Below are 19,528 nucleotides of genomic sequence, written 5' to 3'. Positions count from 1 at the left end.
ATGGATTGAAGACTATATAGTTGTGTTTTCTCTTGAGATCGGGCTGGACAATCCTTAATTTATTTTAATTCAATATGTTACTTGTGGTTGGTTTGCAATTTCTGAGTGAAACCTGCTTTTACACAAAATCTTAATCAGCATATTGGTTAATTAAAGTTAATTAGCATGCAGTTGCCTCTCAACCTCGACTTCTGTTTCAAATCACATACACATAGCAGTACTTACTGTGTCAGCTTCACAGTGGCTTGCATTAAAAGGACACGTGGTAACTTTCCCCAGATGAAACCATGGTCTTCTCCTCATCATCCATCATCTGACCTGTAAAAGGAATGAATGAATCATGGCAGCAGCTGAGGCATGTAGACAACACTCAGCTATGAGCTCCCTTAGATGGTGAACATTACATTCTGTATAATAGTTTTTCTTTTGTTTTTCAAATCTGAAAAGATAGAATGATATGCATGATGTGATGATACAGTATATGTAGACTCTGCAGTGATTATAGCTATTTTAAGGCCTAAGTAGGATTTTGTTATTATTATTTGAACACTACACACAATTTTTTCACTACTTCATTTGTCCACAAGGAGGCAACGCTGAACCAGGACATTGATTCACTAATTACAAAAAAGTAGATGAAACGAGGGCAACAAAAAACTACTGCAGACAATACAAACAAATAATAATAAAAAAAATCAATAAACTCTCAAAAACACAGACACAGAACAAGGTAGACACTTTCCAGTTTCATGAATATTTGTTCATTCATGCTGTCATAGAGCATGTAATTTGTATAATATATATATATATATATATATATATATATATATATATATATATATATATATATATATATATATATATATATATATATATATATATATATATATATATATATGTAGTTAAAGTCAGAATTATTGGCCGTGTTTTTTTTTGTTTTTGTTTTTTTTTTATTAACTGAATTCTTTCATCTTTGCCATGATGACAGTATATAATATTTTGCTAGACATTTCCAAGACACTAGTATTCAGCTTAAAATGACATTTAAAGGCTTAACTAGGTTAATTAGGTTAACTAGGTAGGTTAGGGTAAATAGGCAAATCGTTGCATATCAATACTTTGTTCTGCAGGCAATCAGAAAAAAACATAGCTTAAAAAGGGGTAATAACTGGACTTTAAAATGTTTATTAAAAAATTATAATCGGCTCACTAAAATAAAACAAATAAGTTTTCTCCAGAAGAAAAAAATATTATCAGACATATTGTGAAAATTTCCTTGCTCTGTTAAACATAATTTGGGAAATATTTAAAAAAGAAAAAAAATTAAAAGTGGGGTGAATAATTCTGACTTCCTGTATGTATGTATTGAAAATCGCATTTGAACATTGATTTCTTAACTTTTGTGGCGTACAATTGTACAATTTATGTTGTCTAAAGAGTTTATATATATATATATATATATATATATATATATATATATATATATATATATATATATATATATATATATATATATATGTCCGAGAAAAAAAATATTTTTTTCTTTATAAAATTGTTTTAAATGTCGATTTTTTAATTTGACATTTAGAATAAATATTAACAGACCTTTATGGAATAAAACAAATATTAGCATTTTAAACTCATGCATTTTTTATACTCATGCTTCCAATAAAACCAGATAAAATTATTCTTTCTAAGTGGTCACTTAATATTTTCCATTGTATAAAGCAACTAATCTAATGCATATTATAGGTCACACCACACTACAGCTATGCTTGGCATAGCATAATAACACTCAATATAGCATGATCAGTATGTACATATACTATGCCTATTATGCAAATAGTGCAAACTTTTTTAACACTGTACATCACACATATTCAACACTGCAGTATAATGCATATAAGAGTAACTGCAAACGGCGAGACAAAGCTCTCTTTCTCTGTGTAATACATAAACATTAAAACATTTTAAGTGTCACTTTTATAATATTTTTAAGTTGTACTGTCGAACAAATCAATAAATAAATGCATAATTATTATAAAACATTTTATATTAATTCAGAATTAGAGCTATACAACAACAAGAACACTACAAAGGAAAGCTTAATCAATTCATATAAGACAGAACATTCATTTAAATAAAACAATCTGAGCAGTTTCACCAGTTTCATGTAACAGTCTTGTTTTGCATAAACCTCAGTAATGTAAATCATTTATGACTGGAAAAGTATGAAGGGTTACCTGCAACTCCCACCATATCCAGTAGATATCGCTAAAGACTTCTGCAACTCTCCATCCACATGTCTTCCGGTGTTTACGTTCATCTTTCCCTGAAAAGAAGAATCAGAGAGGTTAAGCACGCACAATGTAAGTATTTCAGTGACATTTTCACCAAAACACATATTTAAAAACACTATAGTAGTTTACAGTAAATGCAATAGTGTTTAGAACTGTAGTTAAGTTGTGTATTATGCATATATTCTACTTTTGTATAACTCTTTAATGAATGATATAGGCCAGGGGTTTTCAAACTTTTAATCTCAGGGACCCCCAAATATGATGATTCCTTGCAGGGGACCTTTTTGCCTCGGTCCTGGAGGGCCGGTATCCCTGCAGGGTTTAGCTCCAACTTGCCTCAACACACCTGCCTGGATGTTTCAAGTATACCTATAGATATATACACTAGATATCACATAGGGACCCTGAGCATGCGTCTATGGCGCCGCCACATTGGTAAGTTACAGTGCTTCCAGGACAAATGTCTTTCAACCGCACTAGTCAAGACAGTGTTAATATGTGAAGATGCAGGACTTTAGCGTTGTCTACAGGTGTAGTAACAAGTAAACAAAGAAAACAAAGCACAAAGGCAGAACATTTCATAGGTAAGATTAAGTTTTTTACGATTTTGTATGTTCTGAACTTTTGTGCTAAACAGGTCACGTTATTGATGATAATACAGTCACTTACTGCATTCACCATAGGCAAAGTAGCTCCAATTCGCACTAAATACTCGGCTTATGCTAGTTTTATTAAATAAAATCATAAAACTATGCAAAAGAAATATGACAACGAGATGCTGCGGTGCCAGAAACTTGTATTATTGTCGGCTAGTGAAGGAGTTGTTCATAACGGAGATTCATTCACAAACGAATCGCTACATTTCCGAACACACAAACACAAGCTTTTTGTCAGGAATGCTAGTGCGATCACTGATCCATCAATGTAGAAAAGTGATGCAAAATTATAATTTTCGTAATTGAAAAAATAATAACCTGCATACTAACATCCAGGAAAACTCCCGATCATGTATATTTCTGGCTCTGGATGGCCACAGTCCTCCACTGCAGCTTGGTCCCGCATTCATTTCAAAGGAGCGCTACCCTGTTCCAAAATGGCGGCTTTATTGACGCATTCCTTCCAATTGACAACAGCAGGGTAGGCGACATCTAATGTATATATCTATGAAGTATACCTAATCAGACCTTGATTAGCTTGTTCAGGTGTGTTTGATTAGGGTTGGAGCTAAAATCTGCAGGACACCGGCCCTCCAGGGACAAGTTTGGTGACCACTGGTTTAAAGGCACTTTTGTATTTCAAGTATTCAATTCAATTCAGCTTTATTTGTATAGCGCTTTTACAATGTAGATTGTGTCAAAGCAGCTTCACATAAATGGTCATAGTAACTGGAACAGTGTAGTTTAGTTTTTAGTGTTTAAGTTCAGTTCAGTTTAGTTTAGCTCAGTTCAGTGTGATTTAAAATCATTACTGAGAGTTAAATATAAATATAAAGTTAAGTATAAATACGGAAACTAAAATTCTGAATAACGTAAAGACATTATAGTTCATATTTCACAGGCATGCAAAATAGTATTGTTTTTAAAACTATTTATTTTATTAGTTGGCAACTTACTATAGCCAAAAATGATTCTCAAAATTTTTATATTTTATACATTTTTTATTATTATAAAAAAACAACAACAACAAAATATTTACAATAACTGAACAAGATAGCTTTTCTAAATAAGACACTAGTAGATGAAATTTAAACCTTTACTATTTTGAACTTATGTATCTGCTTACTGTGTTGTCTGGCAAAGGCACACAATCTACCTTTCATGCCACTTCCTCCCCAAATAACTCTTTGAGGATGTCTTTGGTAGCTGGTAATAACAATGCTTCACCAACTGTGAACTGCAGTGTGGAGTGATGCCAAATATGACGCTTTTAAACACTTTTCAGGGACTGATGCTTGCTGCCAAAAAATACTAGCCTGCTGGGCCAAACGCAACTCCTGATGTTTGAAATAGTCAGTTGATTTTTTTCTGCCTCATTGGGATGTTTCTGCTGTAGATGGCGCTTAAGCTTGGATGGTTTCATGCATTCGTTGGAGAGAATCTCTCGACAAAGAACACACTGGGGTCTATCGACTCCCTGCTTAAACATGCAGGTAAAACCAAATTCAGTGTAAGATTTCATTTGCATGAACTGCTTGCAGGAGCGGGATTATTTAAAAATCTTTCCATCATCTGTTCTGCACTTACAGCCGCTAATTGCTCTATTCAACTGTATGCAAAACGTTAAAGAGCGCAAAGGATGTAAGGATAAACACATTACAAAAGCATTCACTTATATAAATCATAAAACTAAAAATAGATTAATAATTTATAGTTATTAATAATTTTAGGATTGGAAAAAAATATTTCATAAATCATTTTTTGTTTCTGCCAAGTTTTTTGCAGATCCTCTAGTGCTCTCTTGTGTATCTGCTTACTGTGTTGTCTGGCAAAGGCATACAATCTACCTTTCGTGCCATTTCCTCCCCAAATAACTCTTTGACGATGTCTTTGGAAGCTGGTTATAACAATGCTTCACCAACTGTGAACTGCAATGTGGAGTGATGCCAAATATGACGCTTTTAAACACCCCCGAGCGCTCTCTTGCAGCCCATCAGGGGTCCACGGACCCCATTTTGAAAATCCCTGATATAGGCTACTGTAATAAATACTGTAGTAGGCCTATACGTTAGTTTTTACTACAGTAAACTGTGTTGCAGTGCAGTATGGTATACCATATAGTTGTATAAGACTACACTGTGAAAAAATTCTGGCTGCCTAAAATTTTTAAGCTGAATCAAATTATCGTATAAGTCCATTTACCTTATATTATGTTAAACTGACTTAAACCTGCTTGAAGAACCTATATAATTAAGTTAGAACATGATTAACTTATTAAAATAAGTTACAATGAACTAAAAACATATGCTATCATGACTAATTGATCATATATTTTTTTTTATAGTGTACAACAGGAAGACCATAAAAAGTACCATAACAAGTTAATTAAATGATTAACTATAGTTTGGTTCAAAATATTATAGTATTTAGCAGGCTATGATGGTTATATATAGTAAATGATTTTAGTATTTTTTACTTGGTAATGTATCAAAGTTTACCAAAGGTATGTTACATTTCAAAGTCTGTCTCAAAAATAAATCAGTGACAGTTCTATTCATACAAGTTGTCAAACACCCAAATTAAATATACTATAGTAATTTATAGTAAATACTGTTTTTGAACCAGGCTATAGAAATGTTGTGGTAATTATGTAGTTGCTGTGGAAATTCACCCAAGTAATACAGTAAAAATGTTACAATCATGTAAACACTGGTACATTTTCTAGAACTTTATCTGCCCACATTACAATTTCCTGTTGTAAAACTAATGTACTGTCTACTGCAGTGTTTATTACAGTTTTTCAATTGATGACCAATGATACTACAGTATGCTGTAGCATTGATGAACAGATTATTTTAAATGCTATCATATATACAGTATTTTTTTAATGAATGTTTCTATAGTAAACTGATAAAATGTAGTAAATACTGTAGTAGGCCTAAACATTAGTTTTTACTACAGTAAACTGTGTTGCAGTGCAGTATGGTATACCATATAGTTGTATAAAACTACACTGAAAAAATATTTTGGCTGCCTAAAATTTTTAGGCTGAATCAAATTAATCCATTTAACTTACATTGTGTTAAACTGACTTAAACCAGCTTGCATAACATATACAATTAAGTTAGAACATGATTAACTTAGTTTAATAAGTTACAATGTACTAAAAACATATGCTGTCATGACTAATTGGTCATATAATTGTTAACAGTGTACAGTATTGGTTAATTTGTTTACATGAACAGTTGTTGCGCTATTAAGACCATAAAAAAATTAAATGCTTTACTATAGTTTGGTTCTAAACATTATAGTATTTAGTAGGCTATGATGATTATATTTAGTAAATGGTTTTAGTATTTATTCACTTGGTAATGTATCACAGCTTTACCAAAAGTATATTACATTAGACAATAACCGGTTTCAAGGTTTACCACTGTTTACCGCGGTTTAGAAAAGTCAAGGTTTTAATACAGCTAAAATGTTTTGTTATAGTGTTCCAGAGGTATATGTAAGGTTTTTCTTATGTATTTTTTGTGTTGTAAAGAAATCTGTGTTTTTGAAACTATAGAAAAGAGCAAAATTCAATGATTTATTTCAACTATTTAGCCTGACATGTTTGCTGTTTTTTTTTTTTTTTAACACGAATGTTTAAAAATAACTTGTTTTAGAGCAGTAATCACAATACCGTGATACCATGGTATTTTAGCCAAGGTTATCATATCATCAGAAACTTATACCGGCCCATGCCTATATTACAATCAGTATGTCACAAAAAAATTATAATTATAAATCAGATACAGTTCTAGTCATACAAGTTATCAAACACCCAAATTAAATATTCTATAGCAGTTTATAGTAAATACTGTTTTTGAACCATGCTATAGAAATATTGTGGTAATTATATAGGTGCTGTGGAAATTTACCCAATAAGTAATATAAAAAAATTGTACAACACTACAACTTTTTGCCCACTTCAAATTTTACGGCAGTAAAACCTAATGTACTGTATATGTACAATGTTTATTACAGTTTATCATTTAATGACCAATGATAGAGTATGCTGTAGCATTCATGAACAGATTATTGTAAATACTGTCATATATACAGTATTTTATTGTACGAGGCAGTCCATAAATCATCAGGATAAATGTCATTTAGACACTTTGATATGTTTGTCTTTGACCCCATGACCAGTGATGCCATTTTGAAACTGATATTGACATAACTCTCTCCCTGTTGTAAAATAAAATGTACTAATTATCACCGCTGGGAGCACTAAGGAAGCTAACTGCATGAGTATGCAAAGTCAAGATTTACCCAATTTACCCAGAAATGAAAATATTCTCAGTATTTACTATTTTTTCAAGTGGTCAACGCTTTTTTTTTTTTTTTTGTACTAAGCTGGAAACCTGTAACCATTTACTTCCATTGTAAGAAAAAAAAGCTATGGAAGTCGATGGATACAGGTTTTCATCTTTCTTCAAAATATCTTCTTTTACGTTTAACAGCAGTCAAACAGGTCTGGAACAAGTAAGGGGTGAGTAAATTATGACAATTTTCAGTTTTAGGTGAACTATGCCCTTAGGATTTTGTAAATTATGTTTAGAGAGAAAAATGTCCACACATTTTTGAACAAAATAGATTAATAACTAATTTATAATGACTTACTTTTTGTCCTTGCCATGATGTCAGCACATTTGTATAACCACAAAACTAGTATTCAGCTTAAAATTAAATGTAAAGGCTTAATCAAGTTAACTAGGCAATTCTAGTTAATTGGGCAAGTCATTGGATAACAGTGGTTTGTTCTGTAGCCAATATGAAAAATAAAAAAATCTTTTAAGGAAGCTAATCTAATTGACAAAAAATAATCTTCATACTTTATTCACACTTTATACTTGTATAGGAATCGACTAAAAATGCCTATATTATCTCTCTTTTTCTACATTGTGTTACACAATTTTTGCTAGCATTCATAAATTTTGAGCAAAGCAAGTGAAATCAAATCCCAATGCAGCTCCTCACAGGAGGATTTGCTTTCTGTCAAATCATCATATCATAATTCATAGAGCTACACATTGGCTGCGCTGAAGCTGTTCACACGTTTATTCTTACACCAAACCATACTGTACATAATATTATTAAGAGATCAGCTCATTACTCATTTATAAACATTAAAAGTTATGTTACGTCATAATTAAAATGTACTTTTTATAGCAGCATGTTAAGAAAGTAGTTCACACCAAAATTGAGATTTTCTCACAATTTACTCACCTTTCAGTGCTGACAAACGTTTTTGAGTTTGTTTCTATTATTGAAAACAAAAGATAATAATTAGAAAATGTTGGAAATCTGTATCCATCATATGAAAAAAATAAAACTATGGAAAATCATGGCTACCAGTTTTTAACATTCTTCTTAATATCTTTTTTTTTTTGTGAAGGAAAAAAAGAAACTTAACTACGGAAAGTCTAAAACAAGTGCAGGGCGAGTAAATATTGACAGATTTTTAGTTTTGGGTGAATCATCCCCAGTAATGCCATACTTAAATAATAAAACCCATGCATTTGAAATGCACACATTTGCCAAGGCAATAATAAAGGACTTTTATTATTGCACAATTAGTATTTGCATCAACACAAACCTACCAAACTACTCCAGCAGACCGGCACCATTTTCAATGGTTTAAAAATAACCTGCTTAATTGACATGGCTATTCCCAATAGTATTAAATAGACTAATAGCAGAATTACAAGTTTAATCCAGAAAGCAGGTGTTCGCCATTTGGTCCAGGAAAGAAACTGTGTGTTAAATCCTTCAGCTCCAATGTAAGAGTCAGGGTTGTCAAGCAAGAGGTGCTCACCCAAAGAAGAAGGCTGCGAGCACGATTCAAACGTGCTGTTGACAGGCAATGACAGTTTTTAATGACATTGTTTGATGGCTCAGCAAAACCTCAGATTTCTCTTTAAGGAACTGCAGTGGATCAGACACGCATCTGAAATTCACACCACAAATACCTTCCGTGTTCCCTTCTTAAAAATAACTCAACCTTTGAAGATGTTATTCTTATTATTTGATCTATCTATCTATCTATCTATCTATCTATCTATCTATCTATCTATCTATCTGTCTATCTATCTATCTATCTATCTATCTATCTATCTATCTATCTATCTATCTATCTTTGCTGTTTTTAAGACTTGCCACATCTGGCAAATGATACCTGCATTCAAGTCTTGTACTAATAAGGGTAAATACAGTTTTAGATGAAGAAGTACAAAAGCAAATGCGTAGGGCCTTGAATTTACTCACCCAATGATCCATCAAGACATAAACCGGACATCATTCTGCAATAATCATAAAATATTATAATTATATGGGTATTGACCTTGTAAATGGGGTTTGAAAAAAAGTTGAAGAATCTTACCTTGATGATAAACCAACAAGCGGAAGTTTGCTTGGAAATCAATTATGAGTTGTAGATTGAAGTCAAATGAAACCTTGTGGACATGGTGCTAAGCTTGAGGATGAAACAGGATATTCGTGAAAAATGCAGAGCAAGTCTTTGTGAGATATGCAAAGTGGTATCTCTTATACAGACGGATTAAGGGCTTTGGAAAATATAGTATGACAGTCAGTTTAAGGCACAGCAAGATAATTAATCTAGTACATATTAAGACTATAAGCAATTGTCAGCAAATAACTCATGCACTGCAAAAAAATGCTTTTCTCACTTAGTTTTTTGTCTTCTTTCTAATCCAAATATATAAAAATTCTTAGATTAAGAAACAATTTCTAGGCAAGCGAAACAAAATGTCAAAAGGGAAAACAAGCTTACTGTTTGGCTGTTTTGCTTACCCCATTGGCAGATTATTTTGCTTGTTTCAAGGAAAAACTCACTTAATATTGCCATATTATTTCAGAAATCAAGACAATATGTTTTGCTTGTCCAGAAAATGCTTCTTGATTTAAGAATTTTTAGATATTTGGACTAGAAAGAAGACAAACAGTCTAAGTCAGAAAAGCATTTTTTTGCAGTGTAACAAGATGAGGAATGTCTCAGTCATATACGATTCCTTAAGAGTGTAAATGAAGAGTTAAAAAAACTGATAAAACAGAAAGCAGCTTACAGTTGTTTATTTAGAAAAGGCACTTTTGACAAACAGTCAATCTATTGAGAAATACATACTGAACCTTTCATTCTGAACCTTTCAGTTTTACTGATTGTAAATTAAACTGTCCATTTTCTGCAGAACGATCAAAGTGAAAACTCTGTCATCATTTATTTGGGGTGTACCCACACTATGTACAGTTGCCTCGTACCGGGCCAAAGCACACTTGTCCCCCCTCCTATCTCCCCCGATGGCCTGCACTCACATTACAATCAGGCCAGGGCACGTTACATCATCGATGCTGCGCTGTTCAGTAAGCACTCACGCTCAGCACAGTGGAGATTTCTCTAGTTCACAGGTGTCAAACTCAGTTCCAAAAGGGCCGCAGCTCTGCAGTTTAGTTCCAACCCTAATTAAACACACCTCATCAAACTAATTGAGTTCAGGCTTGTTTGAAACCTACAGGTAAGTGTGTTGGAGCAGGGTTGGAACTAAACTGTGCAGGGCTTCGGCCCTCCAGGAATTGAGTTTGACACCCCTGCTCTAGTTATACCGCTTTTGTCCTTAGGGATGCGGTGACACGCAGTCAGATATTTCGCCGGACAGTAGGGTTGTAACGGTATGAATTTTTTACGGTATGATAATCGTCTAAAACAATACCACGGTTTGACGGTTTCGCGGTATACGGTATGTTACAAATGTTACAAAATAATAGAACAGTGAAGCAAATTTGACTTTTTCCAAATAATATATTTTCAGTTACTATAAACAACACCACTTACAATGAACAAATAAAAAAATAAGAAAATAATAAATAATGTGTCTAAGTCCAAATAAAGTCCAAATAAACATGGTGCAAATCCTCAGTAAAAAAAATAGATATAAATATTTACTATACTATAAATAGTTACATAAAGAAACTAGATTTAATATGGAACATCCTTAGGTTTTATGTGCCAGCATGGATATGGTTGTCTGTGGATATGGATTTGGATATGGTTGTCTGCAATGCAGACAAACAGCTGCACCTTCATTTGCGTCTTTTGAAAACAGCAAGAGCAGCAGTTCGTCTTTGCTGTGTCACTGTTTTGTCATGTTTCTGTGCTGCTGTGCATGCAAAAGTACTTAGTATGAGAATTATTTCATGCAAAACTTTTTTTTTGCGTTTTATTTAGCCGCGCATAAATGTATGCCTATCTCTCATTCTGTGTTGTTCAAAAAGCTCGTTTTTGGTCCACAAACAAAAGCGAAACCTATGCTTATTGGTTGTGATATAGCGAGTTTGAACCAATCTGGGCATGGAGGAGGGACAATGCATCAATGTATCGTGTCTGGTTTGTCCGGAGACACAGTGACGAGCGTTTCTTTGTCAAATCAGCGTTGTCAAATTTTGATGACGTAACCGCACTGATTCCGGAGCCTCAGGAGCCGCGAATGTTATGTGATACAGCACTGGAAAGCTGAGATTCTCTTCTTTATGCCAATCTTTGAATTGTATGAATCGGATCAGCGAATCAAAAGTTATTAAACATTTAAGAGCAATACTTATTTTTAGCCGCGGGCAGCTGTCTCTGTCTTTAAGGGTTAAAACCGTTGATATGCAATTGTTCATGGTATGATAATCGTGCACGTTCAAATCGTGGTAGACCGTCATACCGGTATATTGTTACAACCCTACCGGACAGATGAGGCACTTTTGACGCTCATAAACAATCATAAAGCCCTCTTGCTGCAGGAATTAGGAGGTTTGCTGAAGGTGCGCAGCTGTCGTGCAGTGAGGGGTTTGCGTATTTAATAAACTACAGCAGTTTGCGTTCACTGAACAGTAAGAATGATAAATAAATCCATATGAAACAGTCCCTTAAAAGTCACGTCTAGCTTTTAGTTTCGGGCTTTGGTGCATTTTGCACTCACACACAAGCGTCCCGCGCCAAAGCCCAAGTGAACCGTGCTCTGGCACAACTCTTCCAACTGGGCCAGGACCAGCCAAGTGAATCGTGCATGAGCCTCATTCAGCGCACTCACACTTCTCAAACGATCCGGGAAACGGGCCTGGGCACGGTACGGATAGCATAGTGTGAGTAGGCCCTCAATCTCAAGTTGTTCAAAACCTGTATGTTTTTGTTTCATCTTTATCAGCGGAGTTCACTCTTAGCTGGTGATTGAAAATAAAGCGTGTTTGGCATGCTGTCCTTGGAGAGAGCCCTGAACTCAGAAGATCCTCAAGCCTTGGGCTCCCTCCCATTTCATCGTGAGAGAGGGGAGTCTGAGCTCAGATAGTTCTAGAGAGCTCCCTCGAATTTGTTCACTCGACCTATTTCTTGATTATTAGGGATTACCATAGTAAAATGAACCACCAACTGTACCAGCATATTGTTATGCGTTGAATGCCCAGTACTAAAACACTCATATACTGTGCCAATCTGGTTTATTCAATTCACTTATACTGCATGTCTTTGGACCGTGGGAGGAAAACGAAGAACCCGAAGGAAGCCGACGCGAGTACGGGCAGAACATGTAAACTTCTCACAGAAACACCAACTGGCCCAGCTGGGACTCGAACCAGCAATCTTCATGCTGTTAGGTGACAGTGCTAACCACTGAACTGCCGTGCCACCCTGTTCTGGATTACTCTAGGAAAGAGGGTGAGGAGTAGGGGTGGAGTGGGATTCTTCAAGGTAAACATGACCAAGGTAAGGAAATCTGGTTATTTATGTGCGTTTGGGTTTGTCTGATTGGTAAATCATATAATGGCTAACGCGAGACCAGCTGTGGTCAATCATGATCTTCTTGAAATTAGTTTATAAGTAAACTTCACTTCCATCTACACACACAAAAGAGCAAGAACAAAAAGTATTTAGTAACCAAGGATCTTCATAGTATTATTTTTATTCTATGGAAGTAGGTTGTTCTTTTTATGGAAGTAGGTTGTCTTTAGTGTTTAATAAAGAAACAAAATCATACAGGTTTGGAACAAGCGAGTAAATCATGACAGAAATATCACTACTGGGTAAAATGTTTCCTTTTGATTTAAGCTTCAGATTCAAACATCTTCTTCCTGCCGCCCATGCCAGTTTTGTCCTCAATATTCTTTCGCCAGTCACCAACATCACGCAAATCTTTATTCTGTAGAGAAGAGAGTGAGATTTACAGCATGTACGTTTTTGAACTCACAGCACAGATTACCTGAAAATGTAAAAAAAAAACATCAAATGAATCCTCACCTCCTCTTTGACCTCCTTCTTGACTTGTTTGAGGTTGGCCCTCAGATCCATGGAGACCTTGTGTTTGGAGCCCAGCAGAGCCTGAAGCATAGCGTCAGCAGACATGCGCACTTTCTTCAAAGGAGGCTTCTTGAACTTGCCCTTCAGGTCGACGATCTTGATGTTTAAGTCTTTGACCTGACACCCAACAGAATCAAAACACTCCACAAACCTCCATGCTGATAGTCCACAAAGAGGGAAGTACATAGAAAAAGTCTTACCTCATTGACAACCATAGTAGCTTTGTGCTCGAGAACATATCTTTCCTCATCAATCACTTCAATTTTTTCATGTAATTTTCTGCAGAACTCCTGTTGACAAAGTGAAGTTCACAAACTTTGAACCTCCAAAAACACACAAAGCTTATATTTGTAGTAATAATAACTGAATTTGACCTCTAGTTCCTGTTTGGAGCTTGGGCATGAAAATGCAGGACAATGTTCTTCCATGTATCTCTTCCTCTCCTCCTTCTTCTCAACAGCCTCAGCTTCCAGTAAATCTTTTGCAACCTGGAGCATCATGCTCTACAAGCAAAGGGGGTTTGCACCATTTTAAATTGACCTGTGGCATGTTGGTTTGGATCAGCTAATCAGACATGAGTCCTTACCTTCAGGCTGTGTTTCTTGCTGCTCGACAGTCGCTTCCTAATGAAGAGGAAAAACAGTATGTAACCCAGCTCACTGACTAGGTCACTAAAACAAATTATAAATAGTTAATTTTAAATTATAACATTTTATTTTATGATTGAGAGGAGAAATATTGAATAAAGTTCATTTATATTATATACATAGTGTTTAAATATTAATAATAAATTGAGAATAAAGTAAGTTTTGACTTGGTGGAGGTCAGCTCCGCCCCTTTGCGTGTGTGTGAGAGCTGCCGGTGACGGAGAGTCACTTTGATTAATCAGCGCGGGCAGATTGAATGACATTAGACACTTTGAAACAGCAGTTTAGATAATTCAAATGATCTAAAATCATATTGTTTCGGTGATTGACTGAAAGAAAGCCCTAAAGTTTCAGATTTTAAGGATAGGAAGCTGAAAAGTGATAGAAACGAGAGACGTGCGAGCGGAGTACATTAAATCGCCCGAGACAACAGAAAACTTATATTTAATCGAGACACATTCTTCTTTATTCTCCCTGTTCATCTTTATCTTTCCTTGGCCGAGTTTTTTTTTTGTGTGTGTGCATGTGTTCCCCTTTCGTGTTTCTGCTACAAAATCCCGATCTGTCCCTGCCGTGGATGCTTTCTCGGTGGTCCGGACATGGCGAGCCGCCCTTCTGAAAGATCGTAACTGGAAGTAAATTAATCCGTTGCTCACTGAACTGGTAGGACAAAACATTCTTGCACTTTCACTGCGCTCATATTTTTTGTTTTTATTCATCTTCTTGGATTTTTCTGTCTGGACTGATTTTTTGGATTTTTCACATCGAACTGGAACTAAAAAGAACTTTTGAGTGTTAAAACATTGAACTTGGACTCTGAATTACTATTTTTATTTAAAATTTTTCCTTCGTTTTTTTTATTTTTCTTCCTCAATGTATATGATTTGTGAGTTTATCATCTGAAGTGTGGTGATTTTATTATATATTTTATTGTTTTATTCTAGTATTAATCAAACTGAACTGTTTTGGCATTTATTTATTCGTTTTATTTTGTTTTCCTCATCTAACTTTCTCAAATAATATACTTACCTCAGTTATTTAACTTTATCTTTGAGTCTGACTCATTTGACTATCTAAAATTGGTTGTTATTTCTATACACTCTTGTGAGCGAATTAAAATCTTCCGATATCTGGTCCTAATAAGAAAATAGCAAATACTGTAAAAATAACGCAATAGAAAACGCATCAATAACACGTAGATAAGGGTTACAAGTAGGACAGTATTTTTGTGCTAATTGTACCTTGTTTAAATTCAAATTCAGTGCTCAAAAGATCTCTAGGTTTTCTAAGTCTTATAAAGCCTTCTATAGTTAGCTTTAGCTCTAAATCATGAGCCGTACGGTTTTTACATTTTTGCAGCTAATTAAAGGATTAGTTCAACAAATCTAAAAAATATCCTCTAAAAACCCCAAAGTTCTGAACTCTGTTACTATAACTGTAAATCAGATCACTCATGTGTGTAAAAAAAAGAAACAGGATTGTTCACCAGTGTTTCCTCTTCCCCATCAAGGGTGTGTGTTTACTATGACATATTGCCATTTGAGTTAGCAGCTCAAGCACTGTATTGCTTTAGTAAATGACCACCACACGTAGCTTAAGACAGAACATAGGCAAAACAAAGATGTTTTTACATTATTTATTTATTTTATTTATTTATTTTGGTGCGCAAATGTGTTCTTCATATAATTAGCCACATTAAATGATTTGAACATGTTTTTGGTTTCTTCTCTGGGCTTTGAACATCTCACCACCCTTGCTGTATATTGAGGGTAAGAAAGTTCTTGGATTTTATCTAAAATATCCTAATTTGTCTTTTGAAGATGAAAGAAGGTCTTGGGGAATTGGAACAACATGAGGGTGAGAAATTAATAACAGAATTTTTAAGAGTGGTCTGGATGCAGATCTGGTGCAGTGCAATCTGAGCTGCATCCAATGCATTTTAATGCGCTCACCTAACCCTACCTCTCACGGTGATGTCACTAGCTCCATTGAGTGCATTGTGTCTGACATTGCATCACTGAGAGATGCTGTCTCAGCTTGCATCATCAAGGCTGCATTCAGATACTATTGGAATTTTCATCTCTGGGTGAACATGAGACACTGCTTGCTGCAGAGCAACTTGAGCTTCAGCAAGGGGGAGCTTGAGCTCCAACTCCTTCTCCTATAAGCTGTTTTCGTTCGTACACCAACCCCTAACCCCAACCCCCAGTGACATCACTTGTAGAAGAAATGCAAGGATGGAGGAGCTGGAGCTCAAGCTCCCCCTTGCTGGAGCTCTGCAGCGAGCACCCCTTGGAACAAATCGCAAAGTACAGACCGGTTTTAAAATGTGTTTTGTGATGACAACCTTTAAAGCAATTTTTTTTAATGTCTGTTCAGTATTCGTAGTAGGGGTGTCAAAATTAATTGTTTCTTCGGTGCACCGCGATGCAGATGCGGACAATTCTGTATCGGTTCAGTAATAATCATAACCGGTTATTATGTAGTGACGTCATTTATCTCCTATGCGCTCTGTCGCAAGGGAGGTGAGCGCGAGTATTTACAACACTCAGGCAACTCAGGGCCGGCCCGTGGCCTAGGCACCATAGGCATATGCTAAGGGCGCCCTTTCTCTGGTAAAAATGTAGAGATTCTGAATAGTAAAATCAAGGTAGAATATACTTACTCAGACATTGTGTAGAGTTTTCTTTACGCCTCCTTTTGTTTGGAAGATAAAAGAGAAATGAATCAGAGGCCAAAAATATAATTCTATGCCAGAATAACAACAAAAAGCATGCTTTATTTTTAAAATGAGGCAGAACACCATTAATATATTTTGAATATGTAATATGTGTAACTACAGTTCATTTAACAGTCGGAATATCACACTGTTGTCTACAGTGGAGCAGCTGAGATGAGAAAGTTAATTAAACATACGATTAATAAAAGAATGGCCTTTTGATACTGAGGATTGTCACCACTAAGTATGTCCTTGAATCATACTCTTGCTGTTTGTTTGGAATGTTAAAACAACAAATCCCAATACAATATTTCCAATGAACAACAGCATCAGGTTTACAATCCAGTGTTGATAACACAATCCTTGTATTTTACCAACTTATTCCAGCCAACATCAACCAAATCCAATTTATAGGCACCAAATCATAGGCAGTCTGATCTGGTGACCTTTCCCCAACGCTGTTAATGCCGAAAGTTTTGTAAACCCATGAAGACCACATGTTCCCCAAATCCCCATCGACTCATCTGAGAGGATTTTCTGCAGGAGTTCAGTGCAACATGATCTCAAGGTCAGTACATCAGCTGCAGACACAGCCCATCTTCAAGCGCATCTCTGGGATGTCAAAGATATGACAACACAGCTCTCCTTTATTCCCAGCTAAACAACCCTCTCAGATGTCTTTCTTAATATACTCCCACTCTAAAAGACAGACCGGACTAACTGGCCAGCTGATGACACACTGATTGACTTATTTAGTACACTTAAATGGGCTCTTAATGCCTCAATCACATACTTAGAAAGCTGCGAAGACAACAGGCAGGTCACTTAAGGCTATTTGAGGAAGAACTATACTAAGTAGCCATGGAAGGAGATTGAGGACGTGATTTCTGGAAACCTACACTACAGTAGAATAGATGAAAGTATTTTAAAAGCCTTGTGTTTGTATTGTGTTAAAGTTTGCTGTAATAAATACTTAAGAATTACTTAAAGTCAGGACTAATTGAAGACATCTACACAAATTCTGGAAAATAAGTAAATTTGTGAAGTTTATTTATAAACTAATTTCGAGAGGATCACGTGCTTATGATTGATTGCAGCCGGTCCCGCATTATTCAATTTATGATTCACCAATCAGACGATTCCTAAGCAACTATAAATACCCTAAGATCCATAGAACAGCCGTCTTCGTTTTGAAGAATCCCCTCTTCCACCTCTACTCCTCCTTCTTTCCTAAAAGGATGGCCCAGTGGTTAGCACTGTTGCCTCGCAGCAAGAACATCACAGGCTCTAGTCCTTACAAAGCCAGCTGACATGTCTGTGCGGAGTTTTCACATTCCCCCATCAGGGTGTTCGCAGGGTCTTAAAAAGTATTAAAAGTTGATAAATCAATGTAGAGAAATGTAAGGCCCTTAAAAAGCCTTAAATGCTATTTTGCCAAGTAATAAATGTTATATCATTTTTAATTATGCAATGTATAGTTGTATGTTAAAGTTTGCCTGAATTAAATCTGCCAATATCAGGATGCTGTGTAGTTTATGAAATCAATGATATACTACTAGATTTGACATCGTGCTGCTTTGTTTACTGCAGTAACCAAGGTAACACCATTATTTCTGCAGTTCTATAGGCACCAACCTGCTGAAATAGCTAGATTTAATAGATTTTTATTCAGTATATGAATTATGTTTTAGTTTTGGATTAATGTCTTACATTAATGTTTAGTAAATATACTGTAAGTTAAAATCTCGCCAGTGTTTCTGGTTGAAAAGTGCTTTTAAAGTCTTAAGCTGTTTGAAAGAGTCCTAAAAAAGGTCTTAAAAAGGTATTGAATTTCACTTTCTGATTTCTGTATATACTCTGCTCATGCTCACGTGGGTTTCCCATGGGATCCCCAGTCTTTTGGACGGTCCTTCCACCATACAAAAAATTGACTAATCCAAATTGTACCATAGACATGCTCCTACAAAGTAGTTATCTCCTAAGAGCAATCCCTATATGTTTATTAGCTACTACAGCAGAGGAGATTCAAGATCTACCTGAGCTCAAACTCCCCTCTCACCTTGCAAAAGGGAGGGAGCCCCGGGCTCAAGGATCTTATGAGCTCAGGGCTCTTTCCCGGTGACAGCATGCCAAACATGCTTTTCAGCTAAGTGCCTTAAACTCTTGAAGTGCTCTTTAAACCATTACAAAAACTCTTGGTAAATGCTGAGAACTGCGTTGTCATTTTTACATGACACAAGAACTGTAAATCAGTTAGTAAGCACTGTAAAAAAAAAGGTGTTGATAGGTGGAGGAAGACATAAGCATCAGTCACAGATTTATGTCATGTTGGTGTTCACTTTCAAATGGCAAACCAGCAGTCAGTATATCAAATCCTGACCTTTCACCCTTCAGGTTAGTTGGTGTGGTTTTTAGTAGGATGTTTCCAGAAGGAACAGAATTATAATCAGCACTGATCATAGGATGTTAACATTTTTACAAATTGACTAGGTCTGACTGCACAACTGCTCTAGTCTAGATAAAAGTACTCAAGCAATCTACTCATTTGCAGATTACATTTTTAACATAGTGATTTACAGCAAATACAAAAAAAAAACTTCATCCCCTTCATCCTCAGTCCCACAAACTACAGTTAAAACTTAAAGCAAATATCTACAAAACATATGTACAGTATATATGTAAAAGTAAGACAATGAACCGAGAACTTCTCTCACCTTTCTACAGGAATCAAAGAATGGTCTTCGAGGGACGGGTGAATGTAAAACCGAGACACAGGCAACAGACGTGCTAAGAAGATATATATTGCATTC

The 19,528-nt window shown here is 35.4% G+C and overlaps 2 protein-coding genes across 9 annotated transcripts in view; both read right to left on the bottom strand.

Annotated features, from left to right (window-relative positions):
• tnni2a.3 (troponin I type 2a (skeletal, fast), tandem duplicate 3) overlaps positions 1 to 10,494 on the bottom strand; it is a 24,236-nt gene extending 13,742 nt beyond the window's left edge. For 4 of the 8 annotated variants that reach the window (XM_087310558.1, XM_087310560.1, XM_087310557.1 and 1 more), the window contains exons 1-3: positions 8,605 to 8,853; positions 2,244 to 2,332; positions 226 to 318 (exon numbers count right to left, since the gene is read on the bottom strand). The gene's annotated coding sequence lies outside the window, so the exon portion shown is untranslated. Of the gene's footprint in view, positions 1 to 225; positions 319 to 2,243; positions 2,333 to 8,230; positions 8,355 to 8,604; positions 8,854 to 9,268; positions 9,304 to 9,383 lie in introns of those variants that run through there. The other 4 variants (XM_087310563.1, XM_087310562.1, XM_087310561.1 and 1 more) reach the window with 3 other exon arrangements.
• tnni2a.2 (troponin I type 2a (skeletal, fast), tandem duplicate 2) lies at positions 10,078 to 19,528 on the bottom strand. The gene is given in 7 exon segments (NM_001430949.1): positions 10,078 to 13,194; positions 13,293 to 13,469; positions 13,553 to 13,642; positions 13,727 to 13,855; positions 13,939 to 13,975; positions 16,665 to 16,696; positions 19,433 to 19,528. Coding segments are annotated over 6 exon segments (537 nt in total). The 5' UTR covers positions 16,673 to 16,696; positions 19,433 to 19,528; the 3' UTR covers positions 10,078 to 13,098.

This window comes from Danio rerio, chromosome 25 (genome assembly GCF_052040795.2).
Source record: "Danio rerio strain M-AB ecotype USA chromosome 25, GRCz13ab, whole genome shotgun sequence".
NCBI lineage: Eukaryota > Metazoa > Chordata > Actinopteri > Cypriniformes > Danionidae > Danio > Danio rerio.
Note: the sequence above shows the minus strand (reverse complement) of the source record. Positions and strands in the feature narration are given on the sequence as shown.